The sequence below is a fragment of the Octopus bimaculoides genome, chromosome 16 (assembly GCF_046866305.1).
Source record: "Octopus bimaculoides isolate indiv1 chromosome 16, ASM4686630v1, whole genome shotgun sequence".
In the NCBI taxonomy this organism is placed as follows: domain Eukaryota; kingdom Metazoa; phylum Mollusca; class Cephalopoda; order Octopoda; family Octopodidae; genus Octopus; species Octopus bimaculoides.
Genome location: NC_142943.1, coordinates 22,260,267 through 22,288,165, shown reverse-complemented (window position 1 = coordinate 22,288,165; position 27,899 = coordinate 22,260,267). Strand labels below are relative to the sequence as shown.

Here is a 27,899-nt window from a genome sequence, read left to right as displayed (position 1 = left end):
TTTTTTTATCCAAAACTACGTCAAAAGTACTGAATGGATCTTTATGAAATTTGGAAATTATATTCTATGCATAACAGCCATAACCCCCCATGAAAATTCATATATTTTTGGTGTTGATGCAATTTTAACTATACATATTACACACAAATAAAGTAATATTTCTAAAATTTCTTCTTCTTAGAAGTTACAAACATCCCTTCATGGGCACTTCACACCCACAATTTAGTCATTTTTCCTAAGCAAAGATGAATACAGTTGTACTATTGGAAGCTATAGGGTCACCCAAACATAACAGATGAGCATTATTTGTAATTCAATGGTACAACAGTGTAAGACTATCCTTTCAGATATACTTACATTGTGATTTCTGCAATGTGGTGCATAAATTGTCAAGTAAATGTGACTCATCTTTGTCTCCACTGATTCACTTGCAAAGTGTTGAGTAAAATTATTTCGTTGCAGACCTCCTTTCAGTCTTTTTATTACCACTGGGTCACACATAGTCCCCAGTTGGTAACATTGGTTTCAAGGCCTTCCCAGATGAGTGACTGGTTGTTCTAAGACATTTATTGATTGTAAATTTTTTCTGCCCAGTTACCTATCAGTATAGTGGTCATTTGCAAACTCCAGAAGCGACACTTTCATTTCCCTTTACTCCAAATGTCACATATTGTTATTTCAATTGGGTCATGCCCTTCCAATTGCTATAGATCCGTAATGCATCTTACGGCTGTGCCTGTCACCTGTATGGTGAGGAATCCTACATTGGCGAGTAGTAACGACTAGGCTAGGGTAGCTGACTGATTATCATGATCATTCGTCTTTTAGTTTCTTGTAGCTTTGCTCTCTTTTGCAAACCCAGTCAACATACATATATTTCCTATTTCAAAGACATTCAAACTACATATTAGACCCAAGTTAAAAAGATTCCCAACAATTCAATTTCTCTGGTTGACATTAACACACCCACTTAACTCCCACATTTTTCAGCTCCATGAGCTCCATTTCTCAGGAGCAAAATCCTTTTTACAGGGTCCATAATATTGGAATTTTGGAATGTGCGCATAAATATCAGATATATAAAGATGAGAATGTATGTCTGTGTGAATCCCTAAAACTCGAGAACTCCACAACCAATTTCATTCCAAATTAACACATGCCTTACTTAGGGTCCATGTACTGTCTTAGGTCAAAAACATTTTTAACTTCTTGCATAGTTCAAGCCCACAGCAATATCATATCTCCTCCACTATTTCAGTATTATGTGTCAAAAGTGAAATAATAACATCACTCTACTGTAATGTCACATACTTTCACTTTAACACTGAAACTATTCTACTATTTCAGTATTACGTGTCAAAAATGAAACAATAACATGTCACTACTGTAATTTCAAATACTTTCAATTTCATACTGAAATTATTAAAGTGAAACTATACTCTCACATATATACAGGCATACTATAAGACCCAAATTAAACATTCCCAACAATTCAACTTCTCTGGTTGACATTAACACACCCACCCCCAATACGGGTCTTCATTCTCACATTTTAGAGCTCCATAAGCTCCATTTTTCAGGAGCAAAATCCTTTTTACAGGTTCCAGAAGACTGAAATTTTGGAATATGCGCATAAAGATCACTAGTATGGGATACATGTCTCATGATTAGAACTTTTTAGGGTGTGTAAAGAGGGAAAGAACCCTCATGTGCAATTTTGATGAAATTCGAATCATATGTATTCCAGTTCCTTACAGAAAATATAACAGAAAAGTCTCATTCTTCAATTGCATGTAACACGGGCAATGCCGGGTATCTCTGCTAGTATTTTATATTGCTAAATCTTGGTTATTTTATAAAATATTATTATTCATCAAAACTCTAAGAAGATGTGAACCTATGCCAACATAATGATAAGGACAATGGTGTAGGTGACAGCAGCAACAGCAGAAGTGGTGGCAAAAAAACAGTTGTAAAAGTATGCATTAAATAAAATTAAATCAACACTAGTCCTCTTTCCTGCCCTCACTGCCATGCTGACTATCACTGCTTCCCCCTTCCCCCATGTTTTATTCTCAGGTTTTTCACCAGTCACTGCAATCCCCACTCCTTACTTTTGCTTTCTTGGTAATACCTGACCACGTATATTACAACCTTCATACCTCTCTCTTCTTTACTCTACCATCACATCTATACTCTGATACTTGTTACTTGTGAGTACACCCTCACACTTCACCATTTCTCTCCTGCTCTCTCTTACACTTTTGCTGTTTCATACTCTCTCTTTTTCCCTTTCTCTTCCTTCTGGCTGGGTAGCCATGTATCTCCTCTACAGCAGCACGCCTGTTTCTGTCCTCATTCTTGATCACTCTCTCTCTCCTTCTCTTGCTCTTCCCTCTGGCTGGATAACCAAGTATCTCCTTTACATCAGCACACCTGTTTCAGTTCTATTTTTTGTACCTCTCCCCGCTCTCTCTCTCTCCCATGCATATTATGGAATTCCTGATGTATATCCAGTAGCAGGAGCATTTCTACTGTATGATGATATTTGGTAGCCAATAACTATGGACAAGCTTTGCATCGTATACTACAAAGTTTTTAACTAAATCTTTTTTCATTATATATATGTGTGTGTGTGTGTGTGTGTGTGTATATATATTTAATGGATAATAATAGGACAGATTTTAAGCTAGCTCCTGTGAAGGGCACTTCATTGGGCCTTGAGACCAATAATGACACTTCATGCATTGAGTACATACTAAATTTTATTAAACTTGACCAATATTTTTCAAGTAATGAACTATTTTCATCAAAACAGTGATATAATATGTCAACTTGGAACTTATTGCAAAGCTTCATTATAAACAACATTTTTTGCCTTCACATTCGGTGGGTCAGTACAATTTTTTTCTGTCTAACCTCTTTCCTTCTCTCTCTCTCTTTCTGTTGATTGTTTTCACCATCACCAGTACCACCACAACTACTTTACACACACACTATTCAGACATCTAATGACACCACCATCAACATCTTTGACTTTGCTTCCTTCCCCTCCATTACTATCACCACTGTCTTTCACATCGCCTACTATCACTGTTACGCTTGATGATGGCAACGGCGGTGACGACGACAACCACCACCGCCTTAGTCTCTATCACAACTACAGCTCATACTATTACTATCACCCCATTACCATCTCAACTGTGAATCTACTACTGCCCTCACCATCTCTATGCCTACTATTACTCTCACTCCAGCAAGAGCAGTAGAAGAAGTGTCCTTAAATAGTGAGCGAGGGGGTCAAAGTGTGACACACTGACACACAGAAAATCGTTTTGGCATTTATTATTATAGATATAATCCAAATAAGAAGACAAAAAAATCTTTTAACACATCATTACAATTGTTTCTGTCCCAACTCTGCTTGCAATCCCAGTTTATATAAAAATTTGAAGCGAAAATTTACATAATGTTTGCAGTTTTATGCCCATACATTGTATCTTCAGATATTGTTTTTTGCTTATAACAAAAAGTTAATAGAAGCATGGTTAGGTGGTTAGGGGATGAATAATTAGTATATAGATCAAAGAAGAAGAAGAAACATATATATATGTTTCACAATTTTTGATTCTATAAATTTTCCTCTGATTTTGATTTCATCATCATCATCGTTTAATGACTGTTTTCCATGCTGGCATGGGTTGGACAGTTTGACTGGAGCAGGCCAGCTGGGGAGCTGTCCAGACTCCAATTGTCTGTTGTGGCATGTTTTCTATGGCTGAATACCCTTTCTAATGCCACCTACTTTACAGAGTGTGCTGGGTGCTTTTTACATGCCACCAGCACTGGTGTGTTTATGCAGCACCAGCATGGGTGCATTTCATGTGGAACCAGCACCTGTAAAGGACAAGCTTGTATATATGGATGACAGCGATTTTACTTAGCTTGATGCATCTTCTCAAGTACAGCAAATCGCTATGACACTCAGTCCCTTGTCATTTCCTCATTGAAGCTCAGCGTTTGAAGATCCTTTCTTACCACTTCATTCCATGTCTTCTTGGGTCTACTACTTCCACAAGTTTCCTCCACAATTAGAGCTCAGCACTTCCTTATGCAGTTGTCCTCCATACACATCACATAGCAAACCAGCAGTCTTTCTTTTGTACACAACATCTGATACTTCTTATATCTAGTTTTCCTCTTAAATCATTTACACACTGTTATGTGTGCACACTGATATTACATTTTGTTTTTATATTTCTTACATACAAGTTTCTTTTTCTTTCTCCTTACTTCTACCTGCCAAGTTCAAAATATGGTCACCCTCGCGTAGCAACTGTATTACAATGTATTAAACATACTTGCTACAGTAATTCATCAACATATTGAATGGTGGGGAACTATTAAAATAATACCAGTAATGAAAAGTACTTAAATAACAGTTAAAAAAATAGGTATTAAAAATTAATACTGTTAAGTAGCAAGAGAAGAAATTACTCACAAATCAAATTTATGTGCTTTGGCAGCATGCCCACCAGTAGCTTCCACAGTTGTGACAGTTAGATTATACTTGAAGTTTAATAGCCTTGACAAGTGACCAAGACCAGCACCAACATCCACTACTTTGTCACATTTAATGATGTGGCACAAGTCACCTATGACCTGAAACATGAAAATAAATTCAGTGTTATTAAAATCAAAACATAAAAATGGTTCAATTTTCAGATATATGATATTTTTGTGAAAAGCTCTATGGAATTCAGTTACGTTTGTTATATAAAGTAACTAGCATGGTCTTCAACTGACAACATGTCTCATAAGTAATTTATAAAAAAAAGCCATTGTTTGTTCATAAAGCCAAAGGAGTGTTTCTTGCAGAAAGAATACTTGGCTTCAACTGAATTAATGATTTTTGATTGAAGAGCATTGTTACAAAATTAACAGAATAGTTTTTACAAGATAAATATATAACTCAGAAATTTTCTGAGATCTTTTCTGTTGCTGTCACAGTTTTCAATTCTTTTAATTTTGTTCCAAGTGTTTTCTAATTTGGTGTACTAATGTAGTTTTGCATGCTAATTATGAAAATGAAATTCATTTTTGCATTAAGTTAATAAATAAAAAGTAAATAGCTTTTAAAGTTTGCAAATTTTGGATAATTTTATCCAACTGAAAGCCACAAATATATTAGTGTCTGTCTCCATAGTAACAAGCCAAAGTATAGTTTGCTTAAAACTCCAACCACATGTATTGTCTTTACCTACACATTTTCTTTAGCAAGTGTCTATTTTCTAAATGTTTGTATACCTCATTTTTGATATTTTCACTCGTGATTTTTTCAGAAATGAATGGATGTTTTCCCAAACCATGTCAACCTTAATAGAAATGATTACAGCCAACTTGTTTAACTTTTTGAATATGATGGAGAAGCTGAAAATTAAGGAGGATGCAGTTTCTTATTTACCCCTAAAAGAAAATTATGTACACAAAGACATCATATGAAGAACATGATGCTTCACAGGAAAATTTACTAGCAGTACTCCTGAAAAGGATGCAACAAGTGTATGCCTGTCAGAAAAGATACATGGTTGGAAGGTGGCACCATCCTCTTGGGACTGAACTGCTTTTTTAACTTTACTCATGGGTCAAGTTATTGACTTCAGTCTGATACTGTGTTGAAAAACTGGGGATGAGCCAATGCACAGCTGTTGATTACAACAGCTATGTTTATGAAATATGTGTGGAGAACCTGTTCTGCAACCCAGTTCAGACAGGCAGTCCTGGGAAGATTGTTGAGATAGATACAAAGTCTTCTCAAGATGTAAATACAATCAAGGAAGAGTGCTTGCTACTTGAGCAGTTAGTCTTCAGAGGAGTGTGCCATGAGCCCAAATATGTTTTTCTTTATGTGGTACCATATTGGAATCATGACACATTAGAGGAATCCATACATCAGTCAGTTCTTTCAAGAATCACAATTTTCAGTGACTTGTGGAAGGTCTGTATAAAGTGAGGGAATATATGATGCTATGCTGTGGAACCCACAGTTCTATGGTTGACTCATATCTCTGCAAGTTTATGGGGTGCAGGAGATACAAAAAATTGTAATATGTTCAAGAAGAAACTCTTAGAGTGTATCTCAAACTTTCATTCTTGAATTTTCACAAGAAAAAATATATTGTTTACATGAATTGAACTACAGTTTGGTTTGTTTGTAATCTACCATACAGTTTGTATTCTTGTAATTTTCTGCAAAAAGAAAAAAAAAATTCATTGAGGATTTTTCTTTATATATCGTTTACATGACTGTTTTAACATTTCACATGAATTTTCCGTAGTCTCTGTATAAGTTCTATAATCGTGCGAGCCTTCTATCTGGACTTTAGCTCTATACACGATACCCTTTTCTAGACATCTCCCTTCCAACGGACAGGAGGTTCGATCTTTGCAATTGCAGCTTTTTGTAAACGAGTCGGCATTATGTTTTTTGGCAATTATCTTATTGTTGTGCTGGTTGATCAAAGAGGCGAAGTTTTTGCAGCAAGAATAGCTGATCTTAAGTGTTCTTCTATTGAATATTCTGTAAAACTTATGATCAGGTTGAAAGTGCCTAGAGACTAATTTTTAAAATTCCTTACCTATATTAGTTTTTACGACCATATTGAAAGCTGGGTTGAACCACAAAACTTTCCTAGTCTTAGTTCTACGTGCTGCTAGCATTAGACTGGGTGTACTGGATGTAGAACTAGGACTAGTTCGCACGATTATAGAACTTATACAGGGGCTACGGAAAATTCATTTAAAACCAGGCTTTATTCGCACAAAAATTCTTTTAGATACTCCGAAAATAGGACAAAGACTAGCCTGGCAAAATATGTCTGGCAATTAAAAGAATACGAAGCCCGACCTTTCAACGTGACATGGAGGATTTTAGGCAGAGCATCACCTTACAGATACGGTGCCCATAAAAAACCATTTAAATGTGAGTTGTTTGTTGGAAAAGTGGCATATCTTATTCCAGGATAAGAATGCTCTGAACCAAAGATGTGAACTTTTAAATTCATGTAGGCATGCGTCTAAATTTAAAATGTCGGCAAGTAACATACCATAAGGGTAGTATATATATTTTTTTAATAATGTTTGACACCTTGTAACCATTGTGCAATCTTACTATTGGATTGGTACCACATTATAAATGATTTATTTAGCATTGCAAGAATATTGTATAGATCCCTATGCCATTTTAAGAAAACCTTCGACTGTTATATGCATAGTTTTTCTTTTTTCTTGTTTTACTTTATTCTATTCTATTTGTATTTATTTTAAAACACTTTGTAAACAGATTTAACCATTTTTATGGACGGTTCGATATATGGAATTCTATTATGCATGTATTTTTGCCCAATTTTAACTGTTATACACCCAGCAATTTCTTAAAAAGTTGTCTACATATATATGCTGAGACCTAAAAGTTTTTTTTTTATGTGGATGTCTGTATTGTAACAATGCTTACGTATTCGTATGTGTGTGTCTATGCTTTCGTATAGAGCCTAGGTTTACACTTGTGCACATACAATTATGATTTTGTGTGTGTGTGTTTTTGTGTATGCATAGGTAAGAGTGTATGCTTATATTTATTTACACATACATGCTTTTATTCGCGTGTGTGCATCTATGTTATATATGGGATTGTGTGCTCAGGTTTACGCTCACACATACTTGAATGTGTGCATATGCATGTATACAGTTATGTTTGTGAGTATTTGCGCACATATCCCCATGTATATCTGTATACGTGATGCTAATGTACATTTTTGTATACACATATATACGCAATCCAATCTTGTGTACGTTCGTTATATATGCTACACTCACTTCTTGCTTGCTTTCCTCCTTTCTCTCTTTCTTTGTCTATTTCTTTCTTCCTTTCCTTCCTCACGATAACTACACTTTTTCTCTTTCTATATTAGTAACATTATTATCGATATGTTACCCTTCCCCCTCTACTTCATAGATTAAGATACAATTTTTGTTACCAACGCGTAATTTTCGTGCGCGAGCTTCACTACGTGTATATGTGTATGTGTATACATGTATATTCGTGCATGTATTTGTATCTTGCAAATATATACCTATATATGTAGATTGTCTGTACGTATGCATCTGTGTATTTTGATGTATATATATATGTTGTAGATAGTCTAGTATGCGTTTATACTGTCATAATTTTATCTTTAATGCAGCGTATATTTTATTTTATTTGATTTTAATGTTAATTCAAATATAATTAATTATTTACAATATGTATTTTGAGCCCATTTTTCTATTTATGGTTTACTTCAATTTTTTAAAAAATAGGATGAATCTATATTAAATTCATTTGTTTTGTTCATTGCACACCCATGACCGTTATTTGAAATGACCAATGTGTTTCAAATTTTATATTAATTTTGATTGCATTGTCATTCCTTTCCCATTTCTAACAAAACTGTCGATGCCAGTGCTGCCTGACTGGCTCCCATGCTGGCAGCACATCAAAAGCACCATTCAAGTGTGGTTGTTGCCAGTGCTGCCTGACTGGCTCCTGTGCTGGTGGTACATAAAAAGCATCCACTACACTCTCAGAGTGGTTGGAAGGGCATCCAGCTGTAGAAACCTTACCAGATTAGATTAGAGCCTGGTGTAGCCTCCCAGCTTACTAGTCTTCAGTCAAACCATCCAACCCATGCCAGTATGGAAAGCAGATGTTAAACGATGATGATGATGATATGTATATATATGAATACATATATATGCATGTATATGACAATGCAACTGAAACAATTGTTGGATTTTTAAGGTGTGATCTGAAATAAAGATATGAATTTCTTCGTACATATTATTGGTTGCCACATATATATAGTTTATTGGTTAGATACAAGTGTTCTCAATACAGAATACACTTCAAAGTGTTCAAGAGATTTTGAACCTGAGATAGTAGATGAATAAATGTAATGACAAGCAAGTTGGGCAAGTTGATTTACACAGAATATTAAATATAAATGATATTAGGGGTTAAATGGGTAGAGTTTTTACCTGGGCATCGTTTCTCATTCAAACTGCTCTAGCCTTTAGATGTCATCCTGGTTGTATGTGGCTAGACATTATCCCGATGGAAGAACACCTTTTGTCTTGAAATCAAAGATGGTCATATTTCTTCGAGCACTGATTTAAACCACTCAAGCTGCTTGCAGTAGATCACAATTGTTATTGTTTGGCTTGGGTTTAAAAGTTCAAAGTAGACTAAACCTTTCGCATCCTACCACACAGATAACAACACCTTATGTGGGTGAAGACTTTTTTTTAGCCTGGAGTGCCAGTGTTTCTCCTTTCCCTACCCACTGTTTTTGGTGCTTGACATTTTTATAGAGAACCCATTTCTCCTCACCAGTCACTATTTGGTCCACAAAAAGTTCATTTGTGAAACATGACCGCAAAGAAGAGCACACATTCACTCTCTGCATGCAATTAGACTTGGAAAGTTTGTGAGGAACTCATTGACCCAATTTGCTGACTTTTCTGATGGCATGCAGGTGTCAATGATTGATTGAATGACTACATCCAAGCTTTTCTGCTAGTTCCTCAACAGTTACAAGGGATTTTGTTCCACCATGGTTTGTAGGACATGCTTGTCAAGTTCTACATATCTTCCAGGATGTGGACTATGGATCATCTTCTAGTCTGTAGTTTCCAGCTTGGAATTTCTGGAACCACCATTGACACTGGCTTATGCTTATTGTCCGATTCCTATATACTGCATTAATATTTCTTGCACTTTCCTTTGTGTTGTTGCCTTTATTGAACTCATAAAGCAAAATATGTCAAATATGCTTCCTTCACTTCCATTGCAGCTTTGAAAAAATAACAGTTAAAATCGAACTGCACTCATCAAAACTTGCACTAAGAATAAGAGAAAGGTAAAATTACTACCTGCTTTTATAGCAAGTTGATGCAGGTAGTTTATTGCATCCCCCTCCGACTTTTAGTTCATGCAATTGAAAAAAATCACATTATTTGTAATGCAAATGATCTTATGGTTTACAATACCAACTTCAGGAAACCTGCCTGTCACCTAGTCACCTACCGTTCCGGCAGACACACTAGCCAAATCGACTACATCCTCGCTAGAAATAGGGAAAGAGGGCGGCTTATAAATGCCAAAACCTTCCCTGACGAAGAATGTACCCCTCAACACAGGTTAGTAGTTAGCGACTTCGGGATCAAGGCAAAATGGGTGCCTAGAGGTAGACCGGCTTGGAGGAGAAGGGTTTCGAAGCTTAAAGATCTTGCAAATGGACAGAGATTTAGAGACATATTACTCAAAGCATCTGAGGAAATAGAAGAGGATATAGCATCATACAACGGGGAAGACAACTGGAGGTTTCTACAGGACAACCTGCTGAGAGCCATCGATCAGACATGTGGCTGGTGTAAAGTTCCCTCCCAACCCAAAGTAACGTGGTGGTGGAACAATGTGGTTGACAGGGCTATTAGACAAAAGAAACACGCTTGGAAGAACGGAGGTAGCAGGGAATAGTATCAGACTGCCAGAAGGGAAGCTAGGAGACAGGTTTACTTGGCCAGAGGGAAAGCAGATAAGAAAAAATTTGCCAATGTTCTGCGCCGTGAGGACCAAAGACTTGAAGTATTTCATGTTGCAAGACAGTGTGTGAGAGAGAATCGTGATGCCGTGGGAGAGAAATGTATTTGCATAGATGATGGTACGCTTGCACTAAACAAGGCTGCAAAGAAAGAGGTTTGGAGACGCCACTATGAAAGATTGCTTAATAAAGAGAATGAATGGGAGAAAGAGAGTCTGCTGAATGTCAACCCAACAGAAGGACCAGCTATCCAAATTGACAGTACCATGGTAGATAAAGCGATTAAAAGTATGAAGACAAGGAAAGTCCCCGGCCCATCAGGAATCATTGCAGAGATGCTCAAAATATCTGGCAGTGTCGGCTATAGCCTTGTCACCCGTATTGTTAACCAGGTGATACACGAAGGTGTCATACCCAATGACTAGTGTAGCAGCATCATAGTCAACTGCTACAAAGGTAAAAGTGATGCTTTAGATACAAATAATTACAGAGGTATCAAGTTGTTAGATCAGTTAATGAAAGTCACGGAGAGGGTTATAGCCCAACTAATTAGGGAGTGAGTCAGTTTAGATGAGATGCAGTTTGAGTTCGTGCCAGGAAAAAGCACCACTGACGCTATATTTCTGGTAAGACAGCTGTAGGAGAAATACCTAGCAAAAGATAAACCTCTGTACCTGGCTTTTGCTGACATGGAGAAAGCCTTTGACAGGGCCCCCTGATCCTTTATCTGGTGGTCAATGAGGAAAATAAGGATAGAAGAATGGTTAGTGAGAGCTGTGCGAGCCATGTACAGAGACACTGTCAGTAAGGTAAGGGTTGGCAATGAATACAGTGAAGAATTCCGGGTGGAGGTAGGGGTCCACCAAGGTTCTGTCCTCAGCCCCCTCCTATTTATCATAGTCCTCCAGGTGATAACAGAGGAATTCAAGACAGGTTGCCCCTGGGATCTCCTCTATGCTGATGACCTTGCACTAATTGCTGAGTCACTAGAGGAGAAGTTTCAGGTGTGGAAGCACAGACTAGAATTGAAGGGCCTTAGAGTCAGCCTAGCTAAAACCAAAGTCCTAATAAGTAGGAAGGTAGACAAAACAGAAACCCCTTCAGGTAGATGGCCCTGCTCGATCTGTAGAAAAGGTGTAGGTAGAAACTCTATAAGATGTACCCAGTACAAGCTATGGACTCATAAGAGGTGCAGCAATATCAAAGGCAGGTTAACTAGGAAGTTAGTTTTTGTATGTGGCAGATGTTCAGGTGCAATAAACACTGTAAACAAACAGGAAACAACTTCTGTCACATTCTAGGGAGAAAAACTAGACGTAGTTGATAGCTTCCGCTATCTGGGTGACCAAGTTAGTAGTGGGAGAGGGTGTGCTGAAAGTGTAGCTGCTAGAATAAGAATAGCCTGGGCAAAGTTCAGAGAGCTCTTACCTCTGCTGGAGACAGAGGGCCTCTCACTCAGAGTAAAAGGCAGACTGTATGACGCATGTGTACAAACAGCCATGCTACATGGCAGTGAGACATGGGCCATGACTGCTGAGGACATGTGTAGGCTCACTAGGAATGAAGCCAGTATGCTTCGATGGATGAGTAATGTCAGTGTGCATACCCGACAGAGTGTAAGTACCTTGAGAGAAAAGTTGAACTTAAGAAGCATCAGTTGTGGTGTGCAAGAGAGACAATTGCGCTGGTATAGACATGTGGCGAGAATGGATGAGGATAGCTGTGTGAAAAAGTGCCACACCCTAGCGGTTGAGGGAACGCATGGAAGAGGTGGTGAAGCACGACCACCGAACATTAGGCCTCATCGAGGCAATGACTAGTGACCAAGACCTTTGGAAATATGCTGTGCATGAGAAGACCCGGCAAGCCAAGTGAGACCATAATCCATGGCCTTTCCCAGGGATGTAGCCAGCCTACTTACATGTAACATTCCTTCATTGGACACTAAACTCCGCTTGCGAAGACCTGTTGAGGCAAGTGAAATCGAAATCAAACTAAATTTATAGACTGGCACCCATGCCAACGTCTCTTTTATTGAACACTAAACTCAGCTTGCGAAGACCTGTTGGGGCAAGTGAAAGCAAAATTGTGATGGCACTTGTACCAGTGGAGCACTAAGAGCACTGTCCGAGCATGATCGTTGCCAGAGCACCAGCTGTCTGGCTTCCATGCTGGTGGCATGTAAATAGCACCATTTGAGCATGATTGTTACCAACGTCGCCTTCCTGACACTTGTGTCAGTGGCACGTGAAAAGACATTCGAGCTAGATTGTTGCCAGTGCCCCTGGACTGGCTCCTGTGCAGGTGGCACGTAAAATATAGCATTTCGAGTGTGGCCATTGCCAGTAGCGCCTGACTGGCCTTCATGCCGGTGGCAAGTAAAAGCACTCGCTACATTCTCGGAGTGGTTGGCATTAGGAATGGCATCCAGCTGTAGAAACTCTGCCAAATCAGATTGGAGCCTGGTGTAGCCACCTGGTCCACCAGTCCTCAGTCAAATCGTCCAACCCATGCTAGCATGGAAAGTGGACGTTAAATGATTATGATGATGATGATGATGATGATGATATATATATATGAGGTGATATCAAAAAGTTCCTGGACTAGTTCTGTAGCAAGCCAACAGATTGATAGTACATGGTTGTGTATACAGTGAGAGCTAGCAGTGACCTTCATGAGGCAATGTGTTAAGTGACATTACTGTGTTTACTTGGCAGGATGTGAAATTGCTGGTATTGTGATCACGTGTATGCTGTTGTCTGTTATTTTGTCATGGACAGGAGCAAAGAGCCAATGTGAAATTTTGCATTAAACTTGAGAAATCTGCTGTAGAGACATTGAGCATGCTTTGGCAAGGGTATGGCAGTGAGGCAATGGGTCATACACAATGTTTTGAGTAGCAAGAGTGCTTCAAAAGCAGAAGAGCATCCTTGGAAGACAATGAGCAATCTGGAAGATCTGTCATGAGTGCCACACCTGGAAATGTGGTATTTTGCATCAAGAATTTGTCCACCAGGGTCAGCCTGTCAATTGACAGTCCTATTGCAATGTTTTGAAGCATTTGAGAGAGAACATTTGGTGAAAGTGACTGCATCTGTGAAGCGCAAAGAATTGGATTCTTCACTAAGCTCTCCTCACTTGTGAGTTTCTTGCCAAAAACTACATGGTATCACTTCAAAACTCACCCTATTCACTGAATTTAGCATCTGTGGACTTCCATCTCTTCCTCAAGATGAAAATGCTGCTCAAAGTTCACCATTTTAACACCATTATCAAGATCCAGAGTGAATCACAAAAGGTTCTAAACTTGCTTATGGAAAACGCTTTCCTGGCCGGATTCCAAAAGTAGCAGGAACACTGGAATTTGTGTACTGCTGTGCAAGATGATGTTAAAACTTAGGTAATTAATTAATTTTTTTATTAAACATAAGTAGTCTCTTTACTCTCTCTCTTTTACTCTTTTACTTGTTTCAGTCATTTGACTACGGCCATGCTGGAGCACCGCCTTTAGTCGAGCAAATCGACCCCAGGACTTATTCTTTGGAAGCCTAGTACTTATTCTATCGGTCTCTTTTGCCGAACCGCTAAGTTACGGGGACGTAAACACACCAGCATCGGTTGTCAAGTGATGTTGGGGGGACAAACACAGACACACATACACATATATACATATACATATATACGACGGGCTTCTTTCAGTTTCCATCTACCAAATCCACTCACAAGGCTTTGGTCGGCCCGAGACTATAGTAGAAGACACTTGCCCAAGGTGCCACGCAGTGGGACTGAACCCACAACTATGTGGTTGGTAAGCAAGCTACTTACCACACAGCCACTCCTGCGCCTGGAACTTTTGATACTACCTCTTACATATATATTCAGATTAAAGATATATATATATATATATATATATATATATATATATATATAAAGGGGGAGAGTTGTTACAGTCAATGGTGAAAGATCATCAGAGAAAAAAAGATTTGGCAATAGTGAGGACAGGTTATCTCCCCTAGACCAGTTATTTGGAGAAAGGAATAAGGGGTCTATCCTTTGTAATGGATTGTAAGGACTCTTCCAAGCTTAGTCAGTGAATAGGGAACCCTATGTTTACAACAGGTAGCACTCGAAACTGATGCATGGTGTGAACATTTCTTGGTGAGTATTCAGCAACTCAGGTTTTAGGGAATCTTTAAGTACCCTAGTTTGCTCAGCTATGCAGAGCTTGCAGCATCTGCTCCCATTGATTTAGGGGCCTGGCCTTTCTAATATCTTCCACTTGATACTGTATGGGCTCCCTTGATCTTGAGGCACCACAAATTGTCTTTCTGGGACCCTGAATGAGGACCTGTGGTTGTACAAGCATCACTTGAAAACTGCACCAGCTGATCTGATGTATTTCCAGGTTTGGGTGTTGTCTGTGTTTACATTTCTGGTGCATCTCTGGTTAGTTCCGGGCCTAGAGATGTTGTTGCTACCAGTGTTGTTGGGGCTACCATTAGTGCTGTTATCATTATGGAATGTGGGTCCAGCAATGTGGCTGAGACTGCTGTCACTGTAGTTGTTATCTATTAACCCAAGGAATATATCTTGACAGTGAGTGAGAAGGGTGGGGGAAAACCAAGCCACATTTTAGTGGTGCTTCCTTTTGTGGGTGCTAGGGCCTGGCATGTAGCAAACGCAGTCCTTAAATCCACTGGACACTAGTGCCATGTTGTAGTAGGGGGTGTCATCATTGAAGATATCTTGACAAGAGGATAGATTTGAGATCCTCTTGCTAACACCCTTCACTAGGTTCTTGAACATGGTAGTGGAGTGGCAGGAGGTATATAAAAACATATGTAAGCCCTTTCTATTCACAAAGATATATGTATATGTTTTTATGTTAGAATGTAGCTTAGAATAGCATGAGTTCTTATGTTTTTATGTTAGTATGTAGATTAGAATAGTACGATTTATATGTTTATACGATATGTAGCTTAGAGTGTACTACTACTAATAATAAAAGTTTAAATATTAATGCAATGTTGGAACATCTTTACTAACCTGTTATGCCTGCCCAATTCTATGCGGTCCTTCTGGAAACTACCTTAATGACAAATGACAGAGACTTAGTTATTGTAGCTAGCAACTTTAATGGCCATGCTGGGCAGCATTCCCATGGATTCTATAGGGTACATGGTGATTAGGGCTCTGGCCTTAGGAATGGGAAGGGAATAAGTCTACTTGAGTTCTGTGATGCAAATGGTCTCATGATCTGCAACACTAACTTCAGAAAACCAACCAGCCACCTAATCACTTATCAGTCTGGTGGGAACATAAGCCAGGTCAATTACCTCCTCATCAGGCAATGAGATAGGCTGATGCTCACAAATGCAAAGTCTTTCCCAGGTGAACATAGGCTACTAGTTGGTAACTTCAGAATTAGGACTCAGAGAAATAAATTATACTGGAAAAGAAGATTATGGAAGCTTAAAGACCCAGCAAAACAACAAAAATTTAGAGACATTCTACTGGAAGCTTTTGATGAAAGAGAGGAGGAGGAGGAAGGGACATATAGCTTAGAGGACAATTGGAAGTTCCTGCAGGACAATTTACTGGAGGGTGCTGACTAAATCTGTGGCTACCGCAAAGTCCCAGCTAGGCCGAGGGTGACATGGTGGTAGAACAAGGAGGTGGACAGCACTATCAAAACAAAGAGACAGGCCTGGAAAGAGCATTATATCAGGGAGCCAGAAGGGAAGCTATGCAACAGGTTTACATAGCAAAAGGAATAGCAAAAGGTAAGAGGTTTGCCAATGTTCTACAGCATGAGGATCAGAGGTGTGAGACGTTCAGGTTTGCAAAGTGGTGTATCGGAGAAAATAGAAATGTGGTGGGTGAGAAATGTGTGTGAATGGATAATGGTATGCTTGCACTTAGTGACTCAAAGAAGAAAGAAGCATGGAAGTGCCACTATAAAAGATTACTAAATGTGTAAAATGCATCTGAGAAGGAAAGTCTTTCAAATATCAAACCAACTGAGAGACCAGCCATCAGAGTTGATAGCAGTATAACAGATAAGGCAATTAAGATTGTGAAGGCTGGGAAAGCTCCTGAACCATCAGGTGTCACTGCTGAGATGACTGAAATATCTGTTGGTGTGGGATACAGCCGAGTCACTCACATATTTAATCAGGTTATTCAGGAAGGCATCATCCATAAAGACTGGTGTAGTATTAAACTAGATGAGATGCAGTTTGGTTTTGTTCCTGGAAAAGTACCACAAATGCCATCTTCCTAGTGAGACAGTTGCAAGAAAAGTATTTGGCCAAAAGTAAACCATTGTTCTTAGCTTTTGTTGACTTGGAGAAAGCTTTCGACAGGGTTCCCCGCTCTCTTATCTGCTGGTCTTTAAGGAAGCTAGGAATAGAAGAGTGGCTTGTCAGATTCGTACAAGCCATGCACAGTGATGCTGTCAGTAAGGTGAGAGATCGCTTAAATACAGTGATGAATTTAGCATACAAGTTTGGATTCACAGGGGATCAGTTCTTAGTCCGCTCTCATTCATCATAGTTCTCCAGGCCATAACAGGAATTCAAAACTGGATGCTCGGAACTTCCATATGCTGACGACATCACTCGTATTGCAGAATCTGAAGCAAAATTGGAGAAGTTCCAGGTATGGAAACAAAACCTGGAATCAAAGGCCTTAAAGTTAACCAAACAAAGACTAAAGTTGCTGTTAGCAAGAAAGCTGATAAGACTCTCTTTCCGTCAGGTAAATGACCCTGCTCAATATGTAGGAAAGGAGTAGGAAGTAATTCCATTTGCTGCACCTAGTATAAGCTATGAACACATAAAAGATGCAGTACAATCACAGGTAGATTAACAGATAAGGTTGCTTTCATGTGTGGCAGATGTGCAGAAGCAATAAGCACGTGTGACTTAGACTTTCTCAAATGCCCAGGAGGCTCTCTTGAGGTAGCAGATAGTTTCTGCTACTAAGGCAACCAAATCAGTAACAGCGATAGATGCTCTGACAGTATTGTTTCTAGAATAAGGATAGGATGGAGGAAGTTCAGAGAGCTACTACCTTTGTTGGCAACAAAAGGACTCTGAGATTGAAAGGTAAATTGTATGATGTTTGTGTATGAATGGCTATACTCCATGCTAGCGAGACATGGGCTCTGAATGAGGAGAACATGTGTAAACTGGAGAGGAATGAGTGTAATATGCTCTGTTGGATTTGCAACAGCAGTGTCCATGATCGACAAAGCACAACTGTGTTGAGAGAAAAGATAGGCATAAGAGGAATTAAATGTGGTATACTGAAGAGGAGAATGCATTGGTTTGGACATGTGATGTGTATGAATGAAGACAGCTGTATAAAGAAGTGCTGATCACTGAAAGTGGATGGTACCAGTGGAAGAGAAGACCCAGGAAGACATGGGATGAAGTGCTGAGGACTGACCTCAGGATGTCAGGGCTCATGGAGGAAATAACAATGGACTGAGATATCTGGTGATATGAAGTTCTAGAGAAGACCCACCCACAAGAGCAAAACAATGCTAGAAGCGTTGTGCCCTACTCTTAACAATAAAATTTTCACACATCCCACCCTAAGAAACTACTGAACTACATCTCCTCTTCTAAACTGCATCTTTCTCTTCCTCACATTTCCTCTTCATACATTCTGATTGTCTCCCACTCCCCTTCACTGCCCTGCTCACTGTACCACTGCTTTCTCTCACCCCATCTTTATACTCAAGTTTTCACTAGTCACTACAATCCTCACTCTCTACTCGCACCTTCTTGGCAATACCTGGCCGCATACATTATGACTTCCATACCTTGAGGCCATACCCTGGCAACTGCCACCATTTATCTCTCTCTTCCTTACTCTACCATCACATCTATACTCTGATCCCTGTTACTTCTGAGTATATCCTGGCACTCTCTCTCTCTTGTTCTCTCTTATACGTTTGCTGTTTCTCTCTCTCTCTCTTTCCCTTGCCCTTCCCTCTGGCTGGGTAGCCATGTATCTCCTCTGCAGCAGCACACCTGTTTCTGCCTTCTTTCTTGATCACTCTCTCTCTCCTCTTGCTTTTCCCTCTGACTAGGTAACCAGGCATCTCCTTTACATCAGCACACCTGTTTCTGTCCTCTTTCTTGTACCTCTCTTCCTCTCACTCTCTCTCTCTCTCTGGCTGGGTAACCATATACCTCCTCTATAACAAGACACCTGTTTCTGCCTCTCTGTCACATTCTAACCTTTCCTCATCTGATACAAGATCCCCTCCTCCAATGCCCCTTCCCCTCTCAAAATTCCTTGTCTTGCAAGTTACTTAGTAATTCTGCTGGCGCCACATAAAAAAGCATCCAGTCCACACTGTAAAGTGGTTGGTACTTGGAAGGGCATCCAGCTGTAAAAACCATGCCAAAACTAACTTGGCCTGTGCTGATGCCACATAAAAAGCACTCAGTTCATTCTGTGAAATGGTTGGTGTTAGGGAGGACAACACCAAGAGACACAGTAGCTTGGGGCAGTCTATTACCTGGCCAGCCCTTGTCAACCATCCTACCCATGTATGCATGTAAGATAGACATTAAATGATGATGATGATGATGATGGTATGTGTGTGTGTGTGTGAGCGCGTATAGTTTACAGATCCAATAGAGGAAAAAAAAATCAACAAAAAAGTACTCCATCCAGTGAGAGATCAATATTAGTTCAAATACATAACTGAAAGAGCTATAAATATATTTTAAAAAACAAGGATGCTGGATGTAAGAAAATAAGAAAAAACATGGGAAAAATGTGAAGAAGGTTGGTGCAAAAACTGGAACGAGAAAAAAAGAAACGAAATCAAGAAAAGATCCTCATCCTCTTTGTTTGCAGAAAACTTATTAAATTCAACTGGTATAGAATAAAATAACAGAAAATATGTCAAAGTCTGCAAGACAAGCAACTCAATCCAAAGTGCCCTCCAATTCGATAAAAGAAACCTGTCCATGTCTCTACACCTGCTAATAATTTCAGATCTGGAATCAAGCAGCGTATTAGAATTGCTGGATCTAAGAAGAGTATGAGATCTTTCTGCTTTGCATAAGCCACATTTCCTAGATGCATGTTTTTCTCTTATTTTCTTACTGTCCAGCATCCTTCTTCTTCTTCTTCATCATTGTTTAACATCCGTTTACCATGCTGGCATGGGTTAGACGGTTTGACTGGGGACTGGTGAGCCAGATGGCTGCACTAGGGTCCAATCTGATTTGGCAGAGTTTCTACAGCTGGATGCCCTTCCAAACGCCAACCACTCTGAGAGTGTACTGGGTGCTTTTACGTGCCACCGGCACGAGGGCCAGTCAGGCAGTACTGGCAACGGCCATGCTCAAATGGTGTTTTTATGTGTCACCTGCACAGGAGCCAGTCCAGCGGCATTGGCAACACCCTAGCTAGAATGTTGTTTTTTACGTGACACCGGCACAAGTGCTAGTAAGGTGACACTGGTAACAATCACGCTCGAATGGTGCTTTTTACATGCCACCAGCATGGGAGCTGGTCAGTGGTCCTGGCAACGATCATGCTTGGATGGTGCTCTTAGCACTCCACTAGCATGGATACCAGTCATGCGGTGCTGTCATTGAATTTGATTTCGATTTCACTTGTTTCAACAGGTCTTCACAAGTAGAGATTAGTGTCCAATGAAAGAAAGGTACGCATAAGTGGGCTGTTTACACCACTGGTATAGGCCACGGGTTATGGTCTCACTTGGCTTGCCGGGTCTTCTCAAGCACAGCATATTTCCAAAGGTCTCTGTCACTAGTCATTGCGTCGGTGAGGCCTAATGTTCGAAAGTCGTGCTTCACCACCTCATCCCAGGTCTTCCTGGGTCTACCTCTTCTTCCAACTGCTAGGATGTGACACTTTTTCACACAGCTATCTTCATCCATTCTCGCCACATGACCATACCAGCGCAGTCGTCTCTCTTGCACACAACATCTGATGCTTCTTAGGTCCAAATTTTCTCTCAAGGCACTTACACTCTGTTGAGTATGCACACTGACATTACACATCCATTGGAGAATACTGGTTTCATTCTTTGCGAGCTTACGCATGTCCTCAGCAGTCACAGCCCATGTTTCACTGCCATGTAGCATGGCTGTTCGTACACATGCGTCATACAGTCTACCTTTTACTCTGAGCAAGAGGTCCTTTGTCACTAGCAGAGGCAGGAGCTCACTGAACTTTACCCAGGCTATTCTTATTCTAGCAGAAAATATATTTAATGCATAAACAGATGCTCACCCAATCAATCAAACCCCTCCTCACATCACTTGCCCCTCCACCTCCTAATACCACTTTTCTTTCTTGCTATCTAGAACTTTCATTTGTTAGCCATTCTTGCCAGGCCTCAAAATCTGTTGTCAAACAATGGTGATTTGAAACAATGGTCATATTGTGAGTTTGGTGGAATTTCAAGGGAGTGTTGCACTTTGAGCTTGTCCCAGACAGTCATGCAGTGAAAGATAACCTTTATGTTTGTTGTAATCCTCTGACAGACTGTTATCATGCCCACTCTGGTATAGCAGTATAGTTAGACAAATAAGACACGACTATCTATATTGACTACATGACTGACACTCTTGACATCACAGTATTTATAATGACTAGTAAAAGCACGTGGCTTAAAGATTAGGGCATTTGGCAAATGATCATAAGATCATGAGTTCAATTCCTGGCAATGTGTTGTGTCCTTGAACAAGACACTTCATTTCACATTGCTTCAGATCACTCAGCTGGCAAAAATGAGTAGTATTTCAAAGGGCCAGCCTTGTCACACTGAATCTCCCCGAGAACTACATTAAGGGTACACGTGTCTGTGGAGTGCTCAGCTACTTGCACATTAATTTTACAAGCAGGCTGTTCTGTTGATCAGATCAACCGGAACCCTCGTCGTCATAACTGATGGAGTGCCACATATAATGACTAACACATACCACTTGTCACGTGGGAGGGGTGTTCCATTATTACCATTATCCCCATAACATTTCCCCTTTTAAGTTTTCTTTTTTTCTTAGGGAGTGTAATTTTATTTCTTTTTATTAACAATAATTTTTACATCTCTCCACCTTCCTTTTTTGAGTTATTTTTTCATACATTTACACATTTAATATTTTTCCATTTGGCATCCACTTCCAGGAACTCTGTACATTTTCTTTTTCTTTCACTTGTGCATCTGGGTTCAATTAGTTGTGTTGGTACTTGAAAAGTATCATATAACCATTCTGTTGGTTCTTCCTCTCTCTTGGGTTCGCTCTCAATGAATATTTTTTTCAGTTGGTTCATGTGTCTTTTGCATACTTCTTTTCTTCTTTTACCAAGTATAGCATTTTTCCTATGTGTTTGGTAATCACATCATCTTCTCAACTTTATTTTCCCTTCTTACATGTCCTAACAAATACATTTTCACCAATTTTAAAATATCTTGCTGTATTATCCATTGCAATTTTTCTTTTCTTACTAGGTAGCAATTTGTTGAAGACTGATTTTATTTTCCTCAAACATCAGCTCCACTGATGACATACCTGCTGGTGCATGTGGATTTGGTGCCACATGGTATACTCTTAAGAATTGTTGTAGAGCTACCTCATCTGTGACTCTCTTAGAGCTCTCTTGAATGTATTGACAAAGCGTTCTGCTTGTCCGTTAGATCTGGGATGGTATGGCGCAGTAGTTACATGTTCCACAGTGAATGTTTTACAAAACTTTCGAAACTCAAAAGACACAAATTGTGTTCCACTGTTAGATACTATCATGTTTGGGATACCAAATCTTGCAATTAGCTCATATAGAAAGTTTGTCACAGTTGAGGAGGTTGGCTTCTTTACACTTAAAAATTTCTGGCCAATTTAGAGAAACTATCTACTGCCACTAAGTAGTACGAATTGTTTAAGAGACCAGTGTAATTGATGTGTAGTCTTGACCACAGAACATCTACTTTTGGCCAAGGTTCACTCTTTATCATTGGTAATTTTTTCTGCTAGGGCACATCCTCCACAGTCTTTCACTAAATTTTTGATTTGTTTATCCATTTTTGGCTAGTACACATAGCTTTGCATTAAAGTTTTCATCCTCAGGATGTCCAACATGGAATTCCCTCAACATTTTCTTTTGCAATGTTCCAGGTATTACTACTCTGTGCATACACTGGTACGCCATCACAAATCGAGTATAGGTTCATGTCTTGGTTTTGTTTCACACCAACCTTGTTCCTATTTACTTTTCCTGTTCACAGTATTCTTTTCATTTCTGTTATGAATTTGTCATTTTCCACATTTTGTTTTGTCTTCAAGCGTCCCCATTAATTTGTGTACCACATTCCACATTACATTATTTATTTCTCTTTTTGATCTTAATGCTGCGATTACTGTATCTTCAAATGGTTTGAAGTGTTTCGATATTAGTCTGGACAACCCATCCACATGCCCTAGTTTTTTTTTGACAGTAAATATTCCATTTTGTAATTATAATTCAATAACACACTGTGTGTGTTGGTATTCCTCTTTTAGAACCGTATATTGACAGTTGTAGGTTATGATCCATTTGTTGACAAAAACTTCTTCATGAATAAATCTATGGAATTTTTTTCACACCGAATATGATTGCTAACACTTCCTTTTCTATTTGACTACAGTTCCTCTCTGCTGGTAATAATGATCGTGATGCATGGGCTATAGTCTTTTTACCCCCATTGTCATATTTGTGCAGGAGTACTGCTCCTACACTGTAATCAATTGCATCTATGGCCAATATAATATCCAACTTTGGATCAAAATGCATTAAAGGTAAGTTCAATGCTAAAATGTTTTTTAATTTGTCAAATGCCTACTAGCACTTATCAGTCCAGCACCATTTTGCATTTTTCTTTAACAAATCATTTAGTGGAACCCTTACATTGTGTATATTGGGAATGTAAATTTGGTAGTAATTTACTAAACCCAAGAATGCTTGTAGCATAGTCACATTATTCAGCCTGGACATATTTTTTATTGCAGTTGTTCTGGCTGAATCTGGTTTCCATCCATTTTATCTATTATCTGGCCCAAGTATTTAATTTTTTTCAGAAAGAACTCGCATTTTACTTCACTTAACTTAAAACCATTTTCTCTAATCTTTTCAAATACCCTCTTTATGTGTTCTACATGTTGTTCATGTAATTTGCTTTTAATTAGGATATCGTCTAAATAGGTAATAGCAAAATCACAGTCATCCAGCATTGTATCTATAACTTGCTGAAATATGGAAGGAGCCACTTAAATTTAAATAAGTCACCGTGTGTATTAATGGTTAATAAGTGTGAGCATTCTTCTACTTGGATTTGTAGATATGCCTCCAAGAGGTCTAATTTTGAGAAGAATTTCCTTCCATTTAATTTTGTGAACACTTCCTGAGGACTCAGCAATGGGTAGTTAAGTGAGATTAAGCAATCATTCAAACCCATTGAAAAATCTGCACAAACTCTTAACTTATTAGTTTCCTTTTTTATGTAGACCGTAGGTGCTGCCTAGTCTCAGTTATTCCTAGGCTTTCAAGTCTTTCAAGTTCCTTATTTACCTGTTTTAGCACCGTGAATGGTACATTCTGTTTTGGCTTAAATACAGGTGTTGCATTTTGTTTTACTACAATTTGTACCTTTGTTTTCATGCAGTAGCCCAGTTCATCCGAGAAAATATCTGGAAATAAATGTTATATTTTTCATTTCAATCTCTCAGCTGCATTTGAACCCTCAACCGAACCAACTATATACACACACAAAACACTTATGGGCATATTCCATAATTCGAATAGTTCCATCCACTGTGTGCCGAATAGATTAACTGAATTTTTTAACACACATACTTTTTGCTATTTTCATTTGGTCACAATTTTTTATCCATACACCATGTGCTACTTTTGTAGATTTACTTAATTTTGGCTTACCAATATACTTCCAAGTTTCCTCATTCACAGTGGTAATATCACTTTCAGTATCTAACTGTGTTTTTACTCTTATATTTTTAATTTTCACATTAACAAATTTCCTCTTTGTCACATTACTATTTTCTTTTGACAACATCTTCTTTAAACATTTTTCTTTGTTCCAACATTCTTGGTTTTACAGTGCGTGTTTACATGTCCAATATTGCCACAATGGAAACATTCTGCTTTCTTAAACGGGCAGTTTTTTCTCAAGTGTAGACCTCCACATGCAAAATATGGGTTTGTCTCCTGATTTTTGACCTGTTTGTTCTGTATTTTAGTACACACTTGATTTCTATTCTGCTTGTTTTGTATTTTCAAATGCACTTGCTTCACTTGGGAGCAATCTTTATGTTCAATTTTGTTTGTGTTGTGTCTTAAATTTACAATTCTTTCACACTCTTCTGACATTTGTTGTAAGGTTACAGCTTGGCTTTGTTCCATGTTAGCGAGAATTTTTGTTGTTACTTCTGTTTTTTTCTGCAGTTAGACCCTGAGTAAACATCAGGTGTTAACTTATCCAATGTGAACTTTTCCTATTCTCTGTTAACTCTACCAGCATTGTTCTTTTCTAGGTTCAGATATTTTCAGCATGTATTGAGCTAAAACTTTTACATAGTATGTCTATTTTAAAATTTATAACAAGGGTTTTTTGGGAGTACATAATTGCTGTAACACTCATGTTCTCCTGCTGCCAGTTTTCTTAAGATTGAACATGGTTTCATATTGTCGTCTCAATCTTTGCTCTCGTTATTAAAGATCTGTTCATATCTTCTATAGTACACCTCGACGGTAATTCCTTTGTCTGGTCCATATTTAAATTCTGTTATTGAGTTTGCAACATAATCTGGCTAGAACATATTTTCAGCATTTTTAGATGACTTATCATTCATTAATTGTAGCACTAACTGCTGTAATAGTAATTGTTGTTGTTGCTGTTTTGCAACTCATGCAAACCAGCCAACAATTCTTCCATAATTTTACAATTTTGTATACTGTAAAATTTGCACAAAAACTTTTGTGAGTTTTGTTACTCCTTGTGAGTTTGTTTAATCCTCATGAGTTTGTTTAATCCTCATGAGTTTGTTAATTCCTCGTCGACACTGTTGTAATCCTCTGTCAGACTGTTATCAGGCCCACTCTGGTATAGCAGTATAGTTAGTTAGACAAGTAAGATACGACTATCTATATTCACTACACAACTAACACGCTTGACTTCCTTCATCACAGTATTTGTAATGACTAGCACATACCACTTCTCACATGGGAGGGCTGTTCCATTATTACAATTATCCTCATAACAATGCTCAACATACATACATATATATATAATCTCTATATATATAGATGTGGGATGAAAGCATGTGTATAAGTAAAAATTTATTACCAGTTAAAATAAACTTGAAGCATATTTAACGTGTAAGAAAGTGTGTTTTCATGGAGAAAGATTTTCTTGCAGTAGACAGATAAGTGTAAAGACACTGAAAGCCAGTTCACAATTCCCCCTAATCAGATTGGCAAATGCATGCATTTTGGAGTGGTTAGCTCCTCTTCAGGGGATGCATATGCTGATACACACGCACACATACACACATATATATATATACATACATACAGCAATAAGAAAATTGAGGGGATCAAGAGGTGGTATTCATCAACTTTTAGACATTATATTATGTCTATTTATTTATCTTTTAAAAAAACAATTATAACAATATACATACATGTATAACATATTATGCTTTAGATATATAATATATAAAATATAAAAATACCAGCAATTATTAAAATATATAACATAGACCATAGAAAGTAGAATAATATCTTACAGCTGTTTCAGCTAAGAGGCCAAAGTACCCCACTTTAATTCCATCCCTTCAGTGAACTGAAGTATTTGGTAGATAAGATTAAGGTACTTTGGGTGTGCCTCTGGGCTTTGTCAGAGAGTTTAGAAACTTCATAAGGTTAAGTTATAAATATAAATACATACATATATACACACTTTTACATATACATAAATACATATCTATACATGTATATGTATATGCATACAAAGGAATCAATTATTGTTATTATTGGGTGTATTATATTATTCTTATTAGATAAAGTATAAACAGAGGAAAGAAAACATTATCAAAAGAGAAATAATAGTGGAATATATCTTAAGATTATTGTAGTTATGTAGGAATGAAAAGGTATATAAATGAGGGACACATATATATATACATATATACACACACAAACACACATATATATATATTTACATACAAACATACCCATAGGTACATACATATTTCATGTGTTGAGAAGAGAGGATTACTGTAGTAGTTCGTATTTTTCTTTTTATATAATTATAATAATTATGCACAAACATATATATATATATATATATATATATATATATATATATACATATAAACATGCGATGTTTTCAATTGAGGGCTTGAGGTAACAGTCCACAATAAGTGGGTTAGAGTTTATATTAATACCTGTGATATTAGTTGGTACTAAAAGTAATAGATTTCTGGGTACTAATCAAAATACTTTATTATTTTCCGTTACTTTTGTTTATCGAGTAGCTGAAATCCTGCGGGTAGTGGGGAGGGGGTTATGGTCAGTCCCGTAATCTATTTGGTCATCTATTGTTTTGAAAGGACATGACTTTGTTATGGTTGGTTAATGGATAACCGATAACATAAACAACAAATTAGGCAAATATATATATAAAATATATATAAATAAAAAACAAAACAGAAATAATCCAAGGTTAACTATTAGTAGGTAGGATAGTAAAAGTCAATAAAGAAATTAATATAGGGACTTGACTCTATTATATTGTATTAAATTAAATTATTTTAAATTATGCAATATATAAGAAAAATGTGGATGAATAGATATATATATATTAGTATTTTAGGTTAAAGTGATATTACTAATTTATTAAAAAACTGTATATGTATTTGTTTAATTAGGGGAATCATTTGTATATTTACTAAATCATACGGGTAATATAGGATTAAAATTATATGTTGGAAGTTGTTTGGACCAAATTCAAATAAGGGACAAAAGACCAAAAGTGACAGTACAAGTTGCTTCATTAAGTTGTTATTTATCGTAAAAATTATGCTTAAAATTTATTCTCCGATAAAATGCATTAATTGTAATTCTCCATGCAACAGTGTTTAGTTAGTAAATTAATGAACCAACTCAATATATGTCCTTATGTATCCTCTTTTGTATATATATACCTAATAA

At 37.9% G+C, this 27,899-nt stretch overlaps 1 protein-coding gene across 12 annotated transcripts in view; it reads right to left on the bottom strand.

The window, feature by feature from the left end:
* The window catches only part of LOC106879509 (methyltransferase-like protein 25B), a 143,372-nt gene that overhangs the window by 39,956 nt on the left and 75,517 nt on the right, over positions 1-27,899 (bottom strand). For all 12 annotated transcript variants that reach the window (XR_016244607.1, XR_016244608.1, XR_016244609.1 and 9 more), the window contains one exon: positions 4,502-4,662. Coding sequence is in view for 9 of the 12 variants with exons in the window: in XM_052974169.2 (XP_052830129.1) it covers positions 4,502-4,662 (161 nt within the window). In the remaining 3 variants the exon portion in view is untranslated. The remainder of the gene's footprint in view (positions 1-4,501; positions 4,663-27,899) is intronic.